The sequence below is a fragment of the Anticarsia gemmatalis genome, chromosome 30, assembly GCF_050436995.1.
Source record: "Anticarsia gemmatalis isolate Benzon Research Colony breed Stoneville strain chromosome 30, ilAntGemm2 primary, whole genome shotgun sequence".
Classification (NCBI taxonomy): Eukaryota; Metazoa; Arthropoda; class Insecta; order Lepidoptera; family Erebidae; genus Anticarsia; species Anticarsia gemmatalis.
Genome location: NC_134774.1, coordinates 3,696,938 through 3,714,710, shown reverse-complemented (window position 1 = coordinate 3,714,710; position 17,773 = coordinate 3,696,938). Strand labels below are relative to the sequence as shown.

Sequence of the window (17,773 nt, the reverse complement as noted above, 5' to 3'; positions counted from 1 at the left end):
AAATAAAGAAACGTCAGAATAACGCCACCATTTTTATTTTAAGTCAAAATGCATTTATTTTATCAATTTTATTTTACCAAATAAAACTTTTTATTTATCTTTATAAGATTTTAATTTGACTTTATTTACATATTTTATAAGCTTACAAAATATATATTCCTTATACATAAATTAATTTTATACCCATTTTTTTTTAAATTGGTTAGTTGACTACTAGTCAAATCAGCAACTTTATAAAACGTCAAACACATTTTTGTAGAAATAGGGTATTTTATAAAAGTTTCGTATTATCGTTGGTATTAAATAAGTGCCTAATAAAATGTTTCAGTCTGTAATAATTACAATTTCAAAATTATTTGAACCTTTTATGAGTACAAGTTAAATAATTTTTCGTTAAGCCAGTCAACTACCCAAATTATCTAAATTCTAAAACAAGTTAGAGAGTGTATTACTACAACAAGTAGGTAAGTAACTTAAAAAATAAATTGTTTAGGGGTCTAACATTGGAAATTACCATTATTTTAGTTACTGAGAGTTTCTTAATCAAAAGTAACAACCAAATTATAGGAATAAAGTTAAAATTATAGTGTAATTTGATTCTTCACCAATTTACTACTAGTTTTATGAAGAAATAGATTTGCCTTTACTACACACATGTCAAGTAAAAACTTTTGCAGTTACTTTAGATATGTATAGAGAAACTGGCTATTAGTCTACAAATCAGTACCAACAAGTAAATGCTGCCTTATTTCATAGAAATATTTCTTTATATTTCGGGAAGTCCTCAAAAAATGTGCTTGGCTACCTACAGGTAGAAAAGGTAAAGAAAGTCTACCATATAAACTACTATAGTCAGCCTCTACAAGATACCTATACAACCTACATACACATCAAGCAATACATTGATTTATAATCTGCACAAGGTTATTGTTCTCTAATGCAGCTGCTACTCGTTCCTTGTCGGCCAGTTGTTTGTTGACTGCATTCTCTGAGGCATGGGAGCCAGGTGTTATTTCTACAACCACTTTGAACCGGGAGGGAAGGGCGCGGATCAGCTGCACGCGGATTGAGAGACCTGGAAAAGAAAAAAAATATTTTAATTTATTGTACAAAGTTAAAGTTTGGTGATTAAAGTATGATTTTTGTTTAAGTATAGTGATTAAAGTATGACATTTTTTTTAATGTAGGATGTTGTTACTCAGTGTTTATATACAAAACTTTAATTATAAGATATGGAGAAAATAGGTAACTGGGTGAGGAGGATGTTTTTATGATTACGAAATTACTAAAGATTAAAAGTTGTTTAAAATGGTCAATTTAGCTTTCTGACAGTTTAACTTAACAAGTAGACTTTCTAGCAGAATATTAAGTAGGTATTTGCTCTGACTATAGACTATATTACACACCAAGACCGAAAAGAATAAAGCACTTGCCTATTAAAGTAGCCATACTACAATGTGGAATAGTCGGTGTGAAATGCACATGCACCCAGTTCTCCTTATCATTTACTCTGATATTACTCTCCTCTATCACACGCAGCTCCTCCAGGGTCAGAGGGTGCTCAGGATCATTGATATTGCGTATTAAATCAAATACTTCACGCTCATCAAACAGATCTTCTAAGTCCTCATCGTAGTCTGTAGACTTGATTTCTCGCTCCGTACCCTTGTCGTAGACGTTGGGGTTCACATTGTCAGCTGTTTTCGTCATTTTAGTAACAAATTATGGAATAAACACGAGAAAAATAACATAAAATGTGTTTTTTGCGAATGTTGTGACAGATTTTATATTTGACGGATTAGTATTTCGTTTAGAAACAGTAGAAAATCAATGAGAACCAATCATGTTTTTCTCATCCAAGTTAATTTACGGATAGTTTGTAATAAAGTTAAAAGGTAAAACATGATATTTCAAAAGCGTTAAATTATCGTTCAAATTTTAATTCACAAACGTTTTTAAGCTAGGACTTTGGTAAGAATTCTAAACGAAATCAATTCATGTCAAATTTTGTGTAACGCGTTTCAGTTTCTTCTTTTTCTTTTTCTAAAGCAGATATTTTTCGGCGTCTCTTTCACTCAACAGACTATCGTCGTTTGCTTTTCCATTTACTTCTAATGCTAGTCACATGACTGGACCGCTTCCTTGACAGTTTAGTAAAATCAATAATTTTCTGCCTGATTCAGTTCAACGCAAGTTTTTTGAAATATAATATTGTGAGGGGCGTTTCAAAAACTAAAGAACACAAGAAGAACATCTCACACGTAAGTTGTATCCTTATTTCTATCAATAGTGTCGATATTACTAGCAATAACTTCGTATTTCCGTATAACTCGAATAGAAAGTTACTATTATATGTTTCTATCTATAATTACGATTATTTAGATGACCGATAACACTTTCTCTGTTTGTATTATAATCTCTATTCGCCTGTTTTCATCCGAGACTACTTTTTATTCTAATTTCGTATAATGTTTGAAATTTAAGGACATGAGTTCACGTTAATTTCAAAGGGTCTATCAAATAGTGACGTAAGTTTTAAAGGATATAGATTATAATGGTCTATAGAACGATAATTGAACTATATATGACCCCTCTATAGATTCAATCAGCTTTTGGCCATAGCTCAGTTTAATAGGACAAATTTTTGTAAGATTTTTTCCTGTTTTAGTTAGTTCAATCGATAATTTGTGGACAGTACTTTTCTTATTGGATTGAAATGAGTATTTACGTATGTAACTAATACAATTTTTACTGTACATTTAAGGATAGGCAGAGAGTAACTATAGAATTTTATAAATATAACCCAACACTGTCCCACTGTAGAGGTCTTCTCCTGGTATGATAGGGGGATTAGACAGTCCACCACACTGACATTTTGGCTTTTCTTATGTTATTTCCTTTACTGTTTGTACAATGATAATTATTTCTAATACATATTAATATAATGACAAAATTAATAATACTATTATATTTATTCCATTGAAAATTTAAATTGAAGGTTGAGATTTTTTTTTTAAATGTAGGTGTATAGACTCTTTAGTGACTGGCGGACAAGTATAGCAACCCTAGAAGCTTGAACTTAAGCTTCTAATGAACCCCCTAGACAAAAAAAAACCAATGTGCATCCTCTGAAAATCCAAGTTAAGCCCTAAAAAACATTTCAATAGACAAATTATAAAATTGTGTTATTCCTTTAGAACCATGGCGGCAGATCCGTGGATGATACAACCTCACGAGCATGTCAAGTTTGCAGAACACTTCCGCAACCTTGGACCTGTCAATGGGTGTCTCTCTGGAGAACAAGCCAAGAGGTTCATGTTACAGGTAAGTTTTGTTTAATCCATTATGATCCCACTGCAGGGTGGTCTCCTCCCAAACGAGAGCGAGGAGTTCGGCCTTGAGTCCACCACGCTGGCCAAGTGCAGGTTGGCGACTTTGCATGCTTGCAAATGTATTAAACAAATTTTTAGGCATGTAAGGTTTCCTCACTATGTTTTCCTTTACCGTTATAACAAGTGATCAATATTTTAAATACACCCATAACTTGGAAAAGTCATTTGCAATCAGCTCTTGGTTATAACCAGCATATATTTATAAATATAATAAGTTTAACCCATTTATGTCCCACTGCTGGGCAAGGGTCTCCTCCTATAATAAAGGATGTGTTAGGCCTCGAGTCCACTCAGAACTTCGTATAACTTCAAGAACTGTTCTAAATAAATCTCTGTTGTGAAAGGTTGCATCACAATGTTATCCTTCACTGTTGGAATAAGTGATCATTGTTTCTATAAACAACTAAAGGCCGCCCGCAACTTCATCCGCGTGGAAACCCTATCCTGATCCTTCGGGAACTCCAGGGTAAAAAGCCTATGTGTTATTCTGGGTCTTCAGCTACCTACATACCAAATTTCATCCTAATCTGTTGAGTAGTATATGCGTGAAAGAGTAACAAACATCCATACATACATACTCACATTTATAATATAAGTAGGATCTGTCTACCAAATTTCATCAAAGTTTTTCAATAGTTCTCATGTGGTAGTTTGAAAGAAACAATCATGAGGAATGACATGTCTGATAGTTGTTTAACACAGCTCTTTATAGAATGTTGCATTTAAAATAATAAAAACTTTGTATGATACGTTTGTGGGGTTTCCTCTAAATTTTTTTTTTTTTTTAATATTACAGTCTCAACTGCCCCCACCAGTACTGGGCCAGATATGGTCCCTGGCTGACACCAATGCTGATGGAAAACTGGACTTGAAGGAATTCTCCATTGCTTGCAAGGTTAGTTCACTTATAATATTGTACATACAAATTTATACATTACATAATTTTAACGGCAACTGTGGCGCATTAGTTAATGTGGTCGCCACGCCACTACCAGTGCTTCAAGGGGTCGTGGATTCGATTCCCACATAGTACAATTATTTGTGCGATACAGTTGTTTCGGATCATGTTGTACTTTGTTTCTGTTGCTTGTAAAAGTCCCCGCGACTTCTTCCGCGAATTCTTGATGCGGGAGTTGTCTTTTCTAGGGTGCCCTAGAAAGACATACACAGATCATATCGGTGATGTGTTGTAAAAAGGTCGGGTGCTACTCGTAACTGGCGGTCCTGTATGGCAACATGTATGTATGTGAATGAAGCAAGGGAAGTTTGTAAGGATCGTACCAAGTGACGTTTTGGTTTCTGCCTTCACCTTTGGGAGAAAGGCGTGATGTTATGTTTGTATGTATGTATGTATGTATACAAATATTTTCCTTGTTTCAGATAATAAATTTGAAACTTCACGGAATCGAAGTGCCCAAGACCTTGCCCCCTTCTTTACTTGCCTCACTGAGCCCTACGGGTAAGTTAATCAAAATCTATATAACGTCCTCGTTAAGAGTTGCTTAACCTATTGATCGTATACCGATCGGTGAGCGCGACTGGCTATGAGCGGTTTCTGAGCTGGGCGTCTCCGTGCTTCGGAGGGCGCGTAAAAAGTCGGTCCCGGTTGTTGTCAATTAAGATAACAGTTGTTAAGCCACGTCAAAGGCCTTCGGGCTTGAACAACTTTGACACTAGGTTGACCACTAACCATACGATAAGAAGAAGAAGACTGAAAAAAAATATGTAAATTTATTTTTCAGGTGGTCAAAAACCTCAATTTGCACCAGCAAAGCCCCCAATCCCACCAATGCCCTCCCTACCCCCACAACCACAGCAACCACTCATCTCTGGGTTATCCAACCAGTCGCTTCTAGGAGATCTGGTTGGGCAACCACTGGTTAACCCTCAACCAGCGCCTTTAATACCCCCAATGGCGCCGCCCGCGAAACCTTTGGTCCCTAACACAGTACCAGATTTGATTTCTGGGGTAAAACCTCCTGGACAACCTATGGTACCTCCACAACCAATTATCCCACCGCAGCCGATGGTTGCCGCTCAACCGATGGTTCCCGCGCAACCAATGATTCCACCACAGCCGATGGTTGCTCCACAACCAATGGTTCCTCCACAGCCAATCGTACCGCCACAACCGATGGTACAACCTACCATGGTTGGGCAACCACTAATCCCGACTGGGCAACCAATGATGCCTATGTCCCAACCGTTGATTGAGCAACCAATGATGACTCAATCTCTAATTTCCTCCCAACCTATGATACCTCCTCAAGCAATGGTTGCTCAAAACCCGCCATTGATCCCTCCGCAACCGGTGATGTCAGCGCAACCTCTGGTGGGGCCGACGCCGATGGTTCCCTCCTCCCAGCCGCAGTTACCTGGGGGAACGACCATGGGGTCTTTGATAACCAGTCCGCCTAAAGGAGTGACAACGGTTGCTGGGCAACCAGTGACGTCTACGCCGATTACTGCGGTTAAGAACGAAAGCGTTTCGAAACCTGGTAAGTTTCTTAAAACTAATAAAAAATATCTATCTATACTAATATTATAAAGCTGAAGAGTTTGTTTGTTTGAACGCGCTAATCTCAGGAACTACTGGTCCGATTTGAAAAGATCTTTCAGTGTTAGATAGCCCATTTATCGAGGAAGGCGATAGGCTGTATGTCATCACGCTACGACCAATAGGAGCAGAGTACCAGTAGAAAATGTTACAAAAACGGGGGAAATTATGACCCACTGTCTCTTATGTGACGCAAGCGAAGTTGCGCGGGTCAGCTATACTTTATATTATGAAAAAAATGGTGGAAGGGGTTCAAATAGGGGATGATTTTTGGTTTGTTTTGGAATAAATATATTTAAAAATTTTGTTATAACTAAAATTATACTAAACAGCTGATCTAATAAATGTAGCCTTTTAAAGAACTGTTATAACTTCATTATGTAAATTGTAATATTCTTTCAGGATCTGTCGTGGGGTCAGTGGTCACCAGTCCCACTGAAGTGATGGGGGTGATGACCCCGCCAGCTGTTGTGGAGTGGGGGATACCACAACCGCAAAAATTGAAGTAAGTACCTTTTATCACAAGTAAGCATTCTCGCTAGAAATCTGAAATCTTTAGGTGTCATCATCATTGGCCTGAGTCCATCTATTGCATATGATTCAAGTGCCTTTAGAAAGAGGACTATTTGAGTGATATATTTTTTGTCCCACTGCTGGGCAAGGGTCTCCTCCCGTAATGAGGGAGGGGTTAGGCCTTGAGTCCACCACGCTGACCAACGGGTTCAGGACTTTTGCATGCCTTTCAAGAACTATTCTAAACTACTCTCAGCTCAACTACTCTCATAATTATCACATGCTCCAACGGTGAAGGAAAACATCGTCAGGAAACCTTGCATGCCTAAAATTTGTTTAATACATTTATTGAGGGCATGCAGAGTCCCCAACCCGCACTTGGTCAGCGTGGTGGACTCAAGGCCTAACCCCTCCCTCATTTCGGGAGGAGACCCTTGCCCAGCAGTGGGACATTAATGGGTTAAATTTATTATTATTATTATGATGGGAGCACCTACTCACATAATATTAGTATTGAAATAATTGATTTTATTAATTTATTTTAAAGTCCCCAACCCGCACTTGGCCAGCGTGATGGACTCAAGGCCTAACCCCTCCCTCATTACGGGAGGAGACCCTTGCCCAGCAGCGGGACATTAATAGGTTAAATTTATTTATTATTTTATTTTTAACCCCCGACACAAAAAGCGGGGTGTTATAAGTCTGTCGTGTCTGTTTGTCTGTAGCATCATAACTCCCGAACGGATGCAGTGATTTTAATTGAGTTCATATTTGCCCTTAGATATACTCAGCTGTTCAACGCGACTGACCGAGCCAAGACGGGCGCAGTCTCGGGAGCTCAGGCTCGCTCCATCATGTTACAGTCTCGACTGCCGCAGCAGGCCCTGGCACAGATATGGGCACTCGCCGATCTGGACTCCGATGGGAAACTAGGTAAGTTAGTGGTCGCCCAGTAGTCGAAATTCGACTATAATTAATTTAAATCTATACTAATATTATAAACTAGCTGACCCGCGCAACTTCGCTTGCGTCACATAAGAGAGAATGGGTAAAAAAATTCCCCGTTTTTGTAACATTTTTTACTGGTACTCTGCGACGTTGGTCGTAGCGTGATGTTATATAGCCTGTAGCCTTCCTCAATAAATAGGCTATAATACAACAGTAAAATATTTTTTCAATTCGCACCAGTAGTTCCTGAGATCATGCATATGCATGGATGTATGTTTAAAGTTTGTTTCTACGAAAATGTATTTGATTTAGACTGACACTTTATTTAAACTGGCTCTGTAATTTGTAAAATATTTTTTTATTTGAATAAGAATTTGTTATGTTTTATATACAGGCTGTGAGGAGTTCGTGCTGGCCATGTATCTGTGCGAGAAGGCGACGCAGGGAGAGCCCGTACCTGCTAAACTACCGATAGAACTTATACCTCCGACATTCAGGTAAGTTTTCTCTCAAGTCAATAAGAAATTTTACACAAAACTTTAACAAATTATACATATCAAACCTTCATCAGAAAATTAGTGAAAACAGCATGAAACACCGTTCATATTTTGAGTTTCTCGCGAACAGACGGACAAATGCGGCCAAGGGACAATTTGGACATTATACCAAAATTGAAATGACTTTTGAAATTAATTTATTTTTAAACACATTTCGTTTTGTGTATCTTATTTTTAAATAACAAATTACGATAAACTAATTAAGAAGTCGTGTGTTCGATTCCTGACCCAAACAAAATTTGATTATAATTTTTTATTCCTGTTGCACTAAGATTTTCTTGAGCTAATTTTAAACTTAAGCTAAGAAGCAGTGATAGCCGAGTGGTATGAGTTGGACTCAAGGCCTCACCCCTCCCTCATTACGGGAGGAGACCCTTGCCCAGCAGTGGGACAGTAATGGGTTAAATTTATAAGCTTTTCTTACGAGACTTATGCAACTATTTTGTGAGTTAAACAAATTTTCTCGCTAAATAATCGAATCCGCCACCAGTATGCAGTGGTACCACTAATGTTGTGTTAGTCTAGCCTTTCTTCCAACTATGTTGGAGTCGGCTTCCAGTCTCACCAGATGCAGCTGAATACCAGTGTTTTACATGGAGCGACTGTCTATCTGACCTCCACAACACAGTTACCTGGGTTATAACACGACACCCTTCGGTAAGACTGGTTGTCAGACTTTCAAGCTTCTGACTACTGTTAACGACTGTCAAAGATCTTCGGAAACGATTGCCGGGACCCACAATTTAACTGTTATTTTACATACACACTAACATAATATCACGACTTTTTTATACACATAACAAATATCTTTATGTTATTTTACTTATTTTTGTTATAGACGTGAATCAGTAACATCTAACACCAGCGCTAAATCGTACGAGGAGCGTCGCAGAGAGAACATGGCGCGAGGTCAGGCAGAACTGGAGAGACGACGATCACAGCTCGCTGATGCACAGCTCAAGGAAAAGGTAGCCTCTTATACGGTTATATACCATAGTTTAACTGCTCATAGACGGTTGATTCAATTCAAAATATCCTTTTTTTTTGTAAACTTCGTACAAAGTAAAAGTTTTTGTCTTTATTAGTGACTCTATATTATCGTCGTATGACTGCCTCTGTGGCGCGGTCGGTAGTGTATACGACCGCCGCGCAAACGGTCTCAGGTTCGAATCCGGGGTCGGGCCAGAAAGTCTTCTGAGATTTTCTGTTAAAAAATTCTCAGAGATCGCCCAGAGTTAGGAAGTTGAGGTCTTAGACTTCCTTGCCTCGGAGAGCACGTGTCGCCGTCGGTCCTGCGCCTGACCTCTCACTGGTCGTGTCTACCGTCCCACCAGACTATGAGAGTAAAGGAACAGAGAGTGTACCTGTGTATTGTGCACACACTTGGCCACTATAAACAAAGTCCTGCACAGTTGGCTGGTTTCAATGAAACTGGCCGCCGTAGCCGAAATCGGCCAGGACGACATCACAATTCATCGTAGCGGCCGCCCGCAACTTTTTCCGCGTGGTATTTGGTTTACCCGCTTTCACAACCCTTTTTTATTGCTGATCATTCATATAAAAGGTTTTTGGAGGTCAGACAGATGCTCCATGTAAAACACTGGTATTCAGCTGCATCCGGTGAGACTGGAAGCCTACTACAATATAGTTGGTAGAAAAGCTAGATAAAGATTTGACAAGAAGAAAAAAAATATATTTGAAATCTACTTTCTCATAAAACATTAAAGTCTTATATATTATGGCTTTTGTTATTTATGTATATTATATATGCTTATAAAATAAACCAGTGTACGCTTTTTAAGCGGAATTTAAGCTTAATTTTCTTAAAGCCTTATGTTTCTATGTTGTCCCAATGTTGCCAATTTAAATCAGTGTGTGTGCTTAAGCGTCTTTCGCTTAAATTGAAGCGTTTCAAAATAACAGCTTTTTATGTTTTTTTCTATATGGCTATACAGGAAGCTGAGGTAATTATTATAATAATATGTGTTTTATATAGTAGCGCCAAATAACCGTGTGTGTCTGAATATAGTGAGTCTAGCTGACCCGCGCAACTTCGCTTGCGTCACATAAGAGAGAATGGGTCATAATTTTCCCCGTCTTTGTAACATTTTCCACTGTTACTCTGCTCCTATTGGTCGTAGCGTGATGTTATATAGCCTATAACCTTCCTCGATAAATGGGCTATCTAACACTGAATATTAGAAATATCTTAATAATATAACACTTTATACTATTAAGATATTTTTTCAAATCGGACCAGAAGTTCCTGAGATTAGCGCGTTCAAACCGACAAACTACAATTTTATAATATTTGTATAGATTCTGCGCTGACTTGTTATTATATTCAGACATATAAAGTTATGTGGTATGTGTAAAACTTAGTTGTAGTTTAGTGGCAAGTGTGAAATAGCTTATATATAGCACTAGCTGACCCGCGCAACTTCGCTTGCGTCACGTAAGAGAGAATGGGTCATAATTTTCCCCGTTTTTGTAACATTTTCGTTACTACTCCGCTCCTAACTGTCGTCGCGTGATGATATATAGCCTATAGCCTTCCTCGATAAATGGGCTATCTAACAATGAAATATATTTTCAAATCGGACCAGTAGTTCCTGAGATTAGCGCGTTCAAACAAACAATCTCTAGCTTTATAATATTAGTATAGATTTATATTTATATTGATAAACTCTGCTCATGTAGGTAGTAGCGTGATATTATATAGCCTATAGTCTTTGCCATAAATGTGGTTTTCGCACACAAAAAATCATCACAAATCGCTGTATATTTTGTGAGTGATAATTGCATGAAAATATGATAAGTAGGTTTGAGTTACCGATCATACATAGAAACAGACAGACATGACGAATGATGTTTTGCATATGTAGTGATAATTAGAACACAAAACAAATATATATATGGAACGAATTTGTTCCATGTGGGAATCGAGCTCACGACCTCCCGACGCATGAGTAGCGGTCACACTTTTAACCACTGTTCCATTATACTGCACATATATAGTTAATTAAATAGATCAAATTTGTGATATGTGGGAATCGAAGTCACGACCTACCGACGCATGAGTAGTGACATGCCGACAATCTTAACCACTGCGCCATTAAACTGCACAAACTTAGTCAATTAGACAGATTTTGATGAGTTTTTAATTAATGATATATTCTTCTAGGCGGAGAGAGAACGCAAAGAGCGAGAAGAAGCAGAGAAGCGCGAGAAGTTACGTCTAGAAGCACAGAAGAGGGAACAAGAAGAGTTGATGAGGAAGCAGAAAGAAGAACAGGTTAGTAATCTTCTTTAGGCGCCTGTTACCCCCGGTTTCTGAGGTACATTTAGCGGTAGTTTATCTATTCAATAGCGTTAAAACTCAGAACCTAGGAGTTAGTGCGGGAGTTGTCTCTTTTTAAAGAAAGCAAAATTACTAGAAATTATTGTGCATTTGTTTTTCTATTATTTGTATTATTCCCTACCCGCACTTGGCCAGCGTGGTGGACTCAAGGCCTAACCCCTCCCTCATTACGGGAGGAGACCCTTGCCCAGCAGTGGCACATTAATGGGTTAAATTTATTATTATTATATTGTTTTTCTAATAGGAGAAACGTGAAGCTGCCCGAAAAGAAATGGAAAGACAGTGTCAATTGGAATGGGAGAAGAAAAGGTATGCATACATTAAAACTATATTCTAACCCTCTTATTCATACAAATATATGAAGTTATGAAAGGCTTATAAAGTGTTTTGTTTCTTTCACTCCTAAGCGAAATGAAAAAGAGGAAACAGTATTATAGTAGCTTTTTAACTAAAATAGGTTTATAGTGTGTTTATGAATAAGAGGGTGAATATTTAAAACTCAAAGGTGTCTGACTGACAAACTCCCGGTTTCCGAGGTACATTTAGCGGTAGGTTATCTTTTCAATATTTTTTTTATTGAATTTACACGCTATTGAATAGATAAACTACCGCTAAATATACTCAGAAACCGGGCATTAGTGATCTATCATCACATTTTTATAATTTTACTTTTTTCCTAGGACTCGAGAACTGGAAGCCATGCGTACTGAAGAACAAACAAAAGTCTTAAGCCTGAAAGCCAAAAGTCAAGCCCTCGCCGGCGACTTGAACTCCGTGTCGCTGAAGGCAAGCAACCTCGCCAAGGACATAAGAGAGACGAGAACCGCGGTGGCCGCTGCTAAATGTACCATTGACGGGATGAGGTAAGAGGTAGATAGACTATCTAAGAGTTATCCGAAAGTCTAGCGCTCAAACCCCCGGTGTCTGAGGTACATTTAGCGGTAGTTTATCTATTCAATAGTGTCAAAACTCATACAAAAAAAACGCAATTGAATAGATAAACTACCGTTAAATTTACTCAGTAACCGGGGGATGGCCAGTTGCGCTCACCGGCCGGTAAACGATCAGTGGGTTAAGCAAACATTGGCGCGGTCATTCTTTAGATGGGTGACCGCTTAGTGGTATTTCAATTGCGCTCACCGGTCGGTAAACGATCAGTGGGTTAAGCAACTGTCGCGCGGTCTTTCTATAGATGGGTGACCGCACAGTGGTATTTCAGTTGCGCTCACCGGTCAGTAAACGATCAGTGGGTTAAGCAACCGTTGGCGCGGTCATTCTATAGATGGGTGACCGCTTAGTGGTATTTCAGTTGCGCTCACCGGTCGCTAAACGATCAGTGGGTTAAGCAACCGTTGACGCGGTCGTTCTATAGATGGGTGACCGCTTAGTGGTATTTCAGTTGCGCTCACCGGTCGCTAAACGATCAGTGGGTTAAGCAACCGTTGACGCGGTCGTTCTATAGATGGGTGACCGCTTAGTGGTATTTCAGTTGCGCTCACCGGTCGGTAAACGATCAGTGGGTTAAGCAACCGTTGACGCGGTCGTTCTATAGATGGGTGACCATTTACTGGTATTTCAGTTGCGCTCACCGGTCGGCAAACGATCAGTGGGTTAAGCAACCTTTGGCGCGGTCATTTTATAGATGGGTGACCATTTACTGGAATTTCAGTTGCGCTCACCGGTCGGTAAACGATCAGTGGGTTAAGCAAGCGTTGACGCGGTCATTCTATAGATGGGTGACCGCTTAGTGGTATTTCAGTTGCGCTCACCGGTCGCTAAACGATCAGTGGGTTAAGCAACCGTTGACGCGGTCGTTCTATAGATGGGTGACCGCTTAGTGGTATTTCAGTTGCGCTCACCGGTCGGTAAACGATCAGTGGGTTAAGCAACCGTTGACGCGGTCGTTCTATAGATGGGTGACCATTTACTGGTATTTCAGTTGCGCTCACCGGTCGGCAAACGATCAGTGGGTTAAGCAACCTTTGGCGCGGTCATTTTATAGATGGGTGACCATTTACTGGAATTTCAGTTGCGCTCACCGGTCGGTAAACGATCAGTGGGTTAAGCAAGCGTTGACGCGGTCATTCTATAGATGGGTGACCGCTTAGTGGTATATGTTAAGTTAAGCTCTAGCCGGCGACTTAAACTCAGTGTTAGATACATTATATTATCGCCAGTTAGATACATTATATTATCAGGTAGAATTTGGGCAGTTATTTTCACAAATATAACTGCCCCTTTATCTATAGGATAGTTTATCTGAAAACTATTCACAAGCAGTTTTATTGGCTCTGACTGACATGATATAATAACAAATCAAGTTGAAATATGTCAGATACCCTATCAAACTTTAACTTTAAGTTAGTGTAGAATTTAGATTAGTTAGCAGGTAATTTCTTTAAGAAAAATACTAAGTTTTTGTATTTTTTAAGTCAAATGTGTTATACTAGCTGACCCGCGCAACTTCACTTGCGTCACATAAGAGAATCATAATTTTCCCCGTTTTTTGTAACATTTTTCACTGGTACTCTGCTCCTATTGGTCTTAGCGTGATGGTGGCCTATAGCCTTCCTCGATAAATGGGCTATCTAACACTGAAAGAATTTTTCAAATCGGACCATTAGTTCCCGAGATTAGCGCGTTCAAACAAACAAATAATCAAACAAACAAACTCTTCAGCTTTATAATATTAGTATAGATATAGTGAAAGAATGTGAGTTTTCCAAAGGTATTTATTTATTTTGTCCCTAGGTCCGACCGTGATTCAAGTATGGCTGAAATGCAGCAACTGAAAGCAAAAGTGAAGGAATTGAACGCTAAACAGATCGCTTTGAATAAGGAGAAGGCTGAATTGGATGCTAAGGTATTTATATTTTCTATTATATACTAGCTGACCTGGCAAACGTTGTTTTGCCATGTAAATTAAAAAAAATATATTGTCACTTAGGGGTATGAAGAATAGATGTTGGCCAATTCTCAGACCTCAATACGCTCACAAAATTTCATGAGAATCGGTCAAGCCGTTTCGGAGGAGTATGGCAACGAAAACTGTGACGCGAGAATTTTTTTTTTTTTTTTTGTGAATCTAAACCATTTTCAGATCCCCTTGAACACACACAAAAAATTTCATCAAAATCGGTCCAGTCGTTTAAGAGAAGTTCAGTGACATACACACTTATAGAAGAATTAAGTATATATATAAAGATAACTCAAAGGTGACTGACTGACATAGTGATCTATCAACGCACAGCACAAACCACTGAACGGATTGGACTGAAATTTGTCATGCAGGTAGATGTTATGACGTAAGCATCCGCTAAGAAAGGATTTTGATCAATTTTACCCCCAAGGGGATAAAATAGGTGGTGAAAGTTTGTACGAAAATTCTGTCCTAAGTCACAAACCACGGTACGATCCTTACAAACTTCCCTTGCTTCATTCACATACATACATGTTGTTATACAGGACCGCCGGTAACGAGTAGCACCTGACCTTTTTACAAGACATCGTCATAATCCTTGCCTATATTTATCTCTATGCTTTAATTAATTAAATTTGGTTCAGTAGTATATAATGGACTAGCTGACCCGCGCAACTTCGCTTGCGTCACATAAGAGAGAATGAGTGAAATTTTTCCCCGTTTTTGTAACATTTTTTACTGGTACTCTGCTTCTATTGGTCGTAGCGTGATGATATATAGCCTATAGCCTTCTTCGATAAATGGGCTATCTAACACTGAAATATTTTTTCAAATCGGACCAGTAGTTCCTGAGGTTAGCGCGTTTAAACAAACAAACAAACTTTTCAGCTTTATAATATTGGTATAGATTAAAATCATTATTTTTGCTTCAGGCAAAGGCATCCGAAGGTGCGGGCGAAGATGGGAAGCTGAACATGATGGAGATCACGTTGAAACAACTTCGAGATAAGGTGAGATAACTTACTACTTATGATAGCCTGGTAGCATCGTGTGAAAATATATACAGTGCGTCTGATGTGTATGTTTGTAATCCGAGAAAAGATTATTTAAGGAAACGTTTTTATAAAGAATATAATAATTAACTCACCTTACTTTTTGGCATCGTAAAAAAATTACATTTTACTATTTTCCGAATACATTTTTAGTTCTTAAATATTTTTAGCAATCTTAGTACAGTCAACTTGGGTAACTTTGAATCATTTGGGTAACATTGACAGTGGGAATTTGAACTAGTTTCGATTATTTTTTCATATGAAACCAACACAATTGATAAAGATTCATTTTAGTTTTGCAAACTTTTATCAATTGTGTTGGTTTCATATGAAAAAATTATCGAAACTTGTTCAAATTTCCACGTTTAATGTTACCCAAATGATTCAAAGTTGACTGTAGGAGTAACAAAAAAATACAAAATCCGGGTTTGTGTTTAAATAATGTCATATTTTGACAAATAAAACAATCTATTTCAATTGCATACTTACTGTTGTGTAAGCTCTGAGTATTTATAGTTATAATGTACTAGCTTTTACTCGCGACTTCGTCCGCCACCTGAATTTTCCCATGGGAATACGTCATTATCCCGGGGTAAGAAGTAGCCTGTGTCCTTTCTCGAGTATCAAAATTATCTCCATACCAAATTTCATGCAAATTGGTTCAATAGTTGAGGCGTGATTGAGTAACAGACAGACAGAGTTACTTTCGCATTTATAATATTAAGTATGGATGACAGTATTTTGTCATTTTATATACAGTTTTTAAAGTGATTTGTAAGTGACAAAACACTGTATAGCTAATCAAAGCTTACACGACGTATATTATAACTCGGGCTATTTCAAACGTGTTCACTGCGTCATGTCATTATATCGGAGTCTCTCGCTCACTACACATTGTCACATTACTATGATTCTCTTGATTATGACGTAGTGAGCACGTTTGTAACGGCCTAAGGCGCTGTCTCCACGAGCGAGAGAATCGCGGCGATATTATCGTCGTGCCACGTATCTCTATACACTCTCTATGGAACCGTCTCCACACGGCGATAATATCGCCGCGATACGACGAGTGGCAACGAGCGTGCGAAACGTCAATACATCGTCGCTAGTCGGCCGCGACAAGCAGCGAGTCCGCCGCGCGATCGTCATTTGTTTTCAATGTTGCCTCTAAGTCTTGTTTCGAGAAACTTTTTAAACAAGGAAAACGCGGGGATACCGTTACGAGTCGCCGCGGAATCTCTGCGATTCCGTTACGACTCGCGACGATACGCGGCGGAATTATCGCTCGTTCGTGGAGATTGTCCGACGATACAAGGGCGGACTCGTCGCGATTCTCTCGCCCGTGGAGACAGCGCCTAAGACGATTAGAATTTTATCTACTTCGAATATTATGTTATGTTGTTTTATTCCTAGGTGGAAGCCGCCAAAGCCCTAGTAGAAACTAAGAAGCAAGACCTGGAGACCAACAAGTCATCTCTGTCGTCCCTGCACGAGACGGTGACGTCACTGAGCGCCAAGTGCGAGCGCGTGTGGGCGCTGTACGAGCAGCGCCGCCAGGAGTACCTCGCCAGGAGCTCCGCGCCCGCCGAGAGCGCGTGGCAGAGTGACGGTAACTGCGACCTGCTTATGTGTGCCTGGTACTTGCAATGAGGAAAATTGCAGAAAATTTGAGATTTTCAGGATTATTCCCTAATTACCATGGGTTCCTGCAGTTATAGCTACTTTCTAGCAAGTGTATCAACTAGATTTTTGATAGTAAGCGTTAGTTATCTAGATTTGGAAATGGATGGGTGACCGCTTAAGGATACTTTGTCAAATGGGTCTTGTGTTAGAGTAGCTCCTTGGTAGTAATGGACGTCTGGTAGTTACGACACGGAAAATTTCAGATAATTCGAGATTTTAGGAGATTTTTACGGCGGAGTGACGGTAACTACTGCTTACTGCTTATGTGTGCCTGGTACTTGTGGCACGGAAAATTGCAGAAAATTTGAGATTTTAGAAGATTTTACGATTACTCACTCCTAAAGCCCTTCTCCCATTACGATACGCCCGCGCGACTCTAGTCTCGGAGACTAGTCGCCACGAAGTATCTCACATACATTTGTATGGAGACTACCAGTATCGTAATGTGAGAGTCTCCATACAAATGTATGTGAGATACTTCGTGGCGACTAGTCTCCGAGACTAGAGTCGCGCGGGAGTATCGTAATGGGAGAAGGGCTTTAGTTGCTATGGGTTCCTGGTAGGTACAGCTACTTTCTGGCAAGAATATCAACTAGATTTTTGATGGTAAGCGTTAGTTATATAGGTAGAAAAGTGGATGGGTGACCGTTTAAAGATTCCTTGTCCATAAGGGTCATTGCTAGAGTAAGCTCCTTGGTAGTAATGAGCGTCTGGTACTTGTGTCTCGAAAATTTCATATAATTCGAGATTTTAGAAGATTTTTACGATTACTCCTTAGTAACTATGGGTT

General features: G+C 39.1%; 2 protein-coding genes across 3 annotated transcripts in view; one reads left to right on the top strand and one right to left on the bottom strand.

Moving 5' to 3' along the window:
• Positions 1 to 217: 217 nt before the first annotated feature.
• Dap160 (dynamin associated protein 160) overlaps positions 218 to 17,773 on the top strand; it is a 37,735-nt gene continuing 20,179 nt past the window's right edge. Inside the window, exons 1-16 of one of the 2 annotated variants that reach the window (XM_076133946.1) lie at positions 218 to 464; positions 2,184 to 2,261; positions 3,198 to 3,324; positions 4,189 to 4,287; positions 4,773 to 4,851; positions 5,135 to 5,890; positions 6,352 to 6,454; positions 7,244 to 7,395; positions 7,805 to 7,907; positions 8,806 to 8,935; positions 11,152 to 11,262; positions 11,573 to 11,637; positions 12,009 to 12,191; positions 14,080 to 14,191; positions 15,181 to 15,258; positions 16,714 to 16,909. In XM_076133946.1, the coding sequence (XP_075990061.1) occupies positions 3,202 to 3,324; positions 4,189 to 4,287; positions 4,773 to 4,851; positions 5,135 to 5,890; positions 6,352 to 6,454; positions 7,244 to 7,395; positions 7,805 to 7,907; positions 8,806 to 8,935; positions 11,152 to 11,262; positions 11,573 to 11,637; positions 12,009 to 12,191; positions 14,080 to 14,191; positions 15,181 to 15,258; positions 16,714 to 16,909 (2,290 nt within the window). In that variant the 5' untranslated portion in view covers positions 218 to 464; positions 2,184 to 2,261; positions 3,198 to 3,201. Of the gene's footprint in view, positions 465 to 2,114; positions 2,262 to 3,197; positions 3,325 to 4,188; positions 4,288 to 4,772; positions 4,852 to 5,134; positions 5,891 to 6,351; positions 6,455 to 7,243; positions 7,396 to 7,804; positions 7,908 to 8,805; positions 8,936 to 11,151; positions 11,263 to 11,572; positions 11,638 to 12,008; positions 12,192 to 14,079; positions 14,192 to 15,180; positions 15,259 to 16,713; positions 16,910 to 17,773 lie in introns of those variants that run through there. The other variant, XM_076133945.1, reaches the window with a different exon arrangement.
• Positions 460 to 1,793, bottom strand: galla-2 (MIP18 family protein galla-2). Its single transcript, XM_076133948.1, has 2 exons — positions 1,434 to 1,793; positions 460 to 1,075 (listed from the first exon to the last, which is right to left on the bottom strand). Exons 1-2 carry the CDS (start codon positions 1,708 to 1,710, stop codon positions 891 to 893), a joined length of 462 nt encoding a protein of 153 aa, XP_075990063.1. The 5' UTR covers positions 1,711 to 1,793; the 3' UTR covers positions 460 to 890.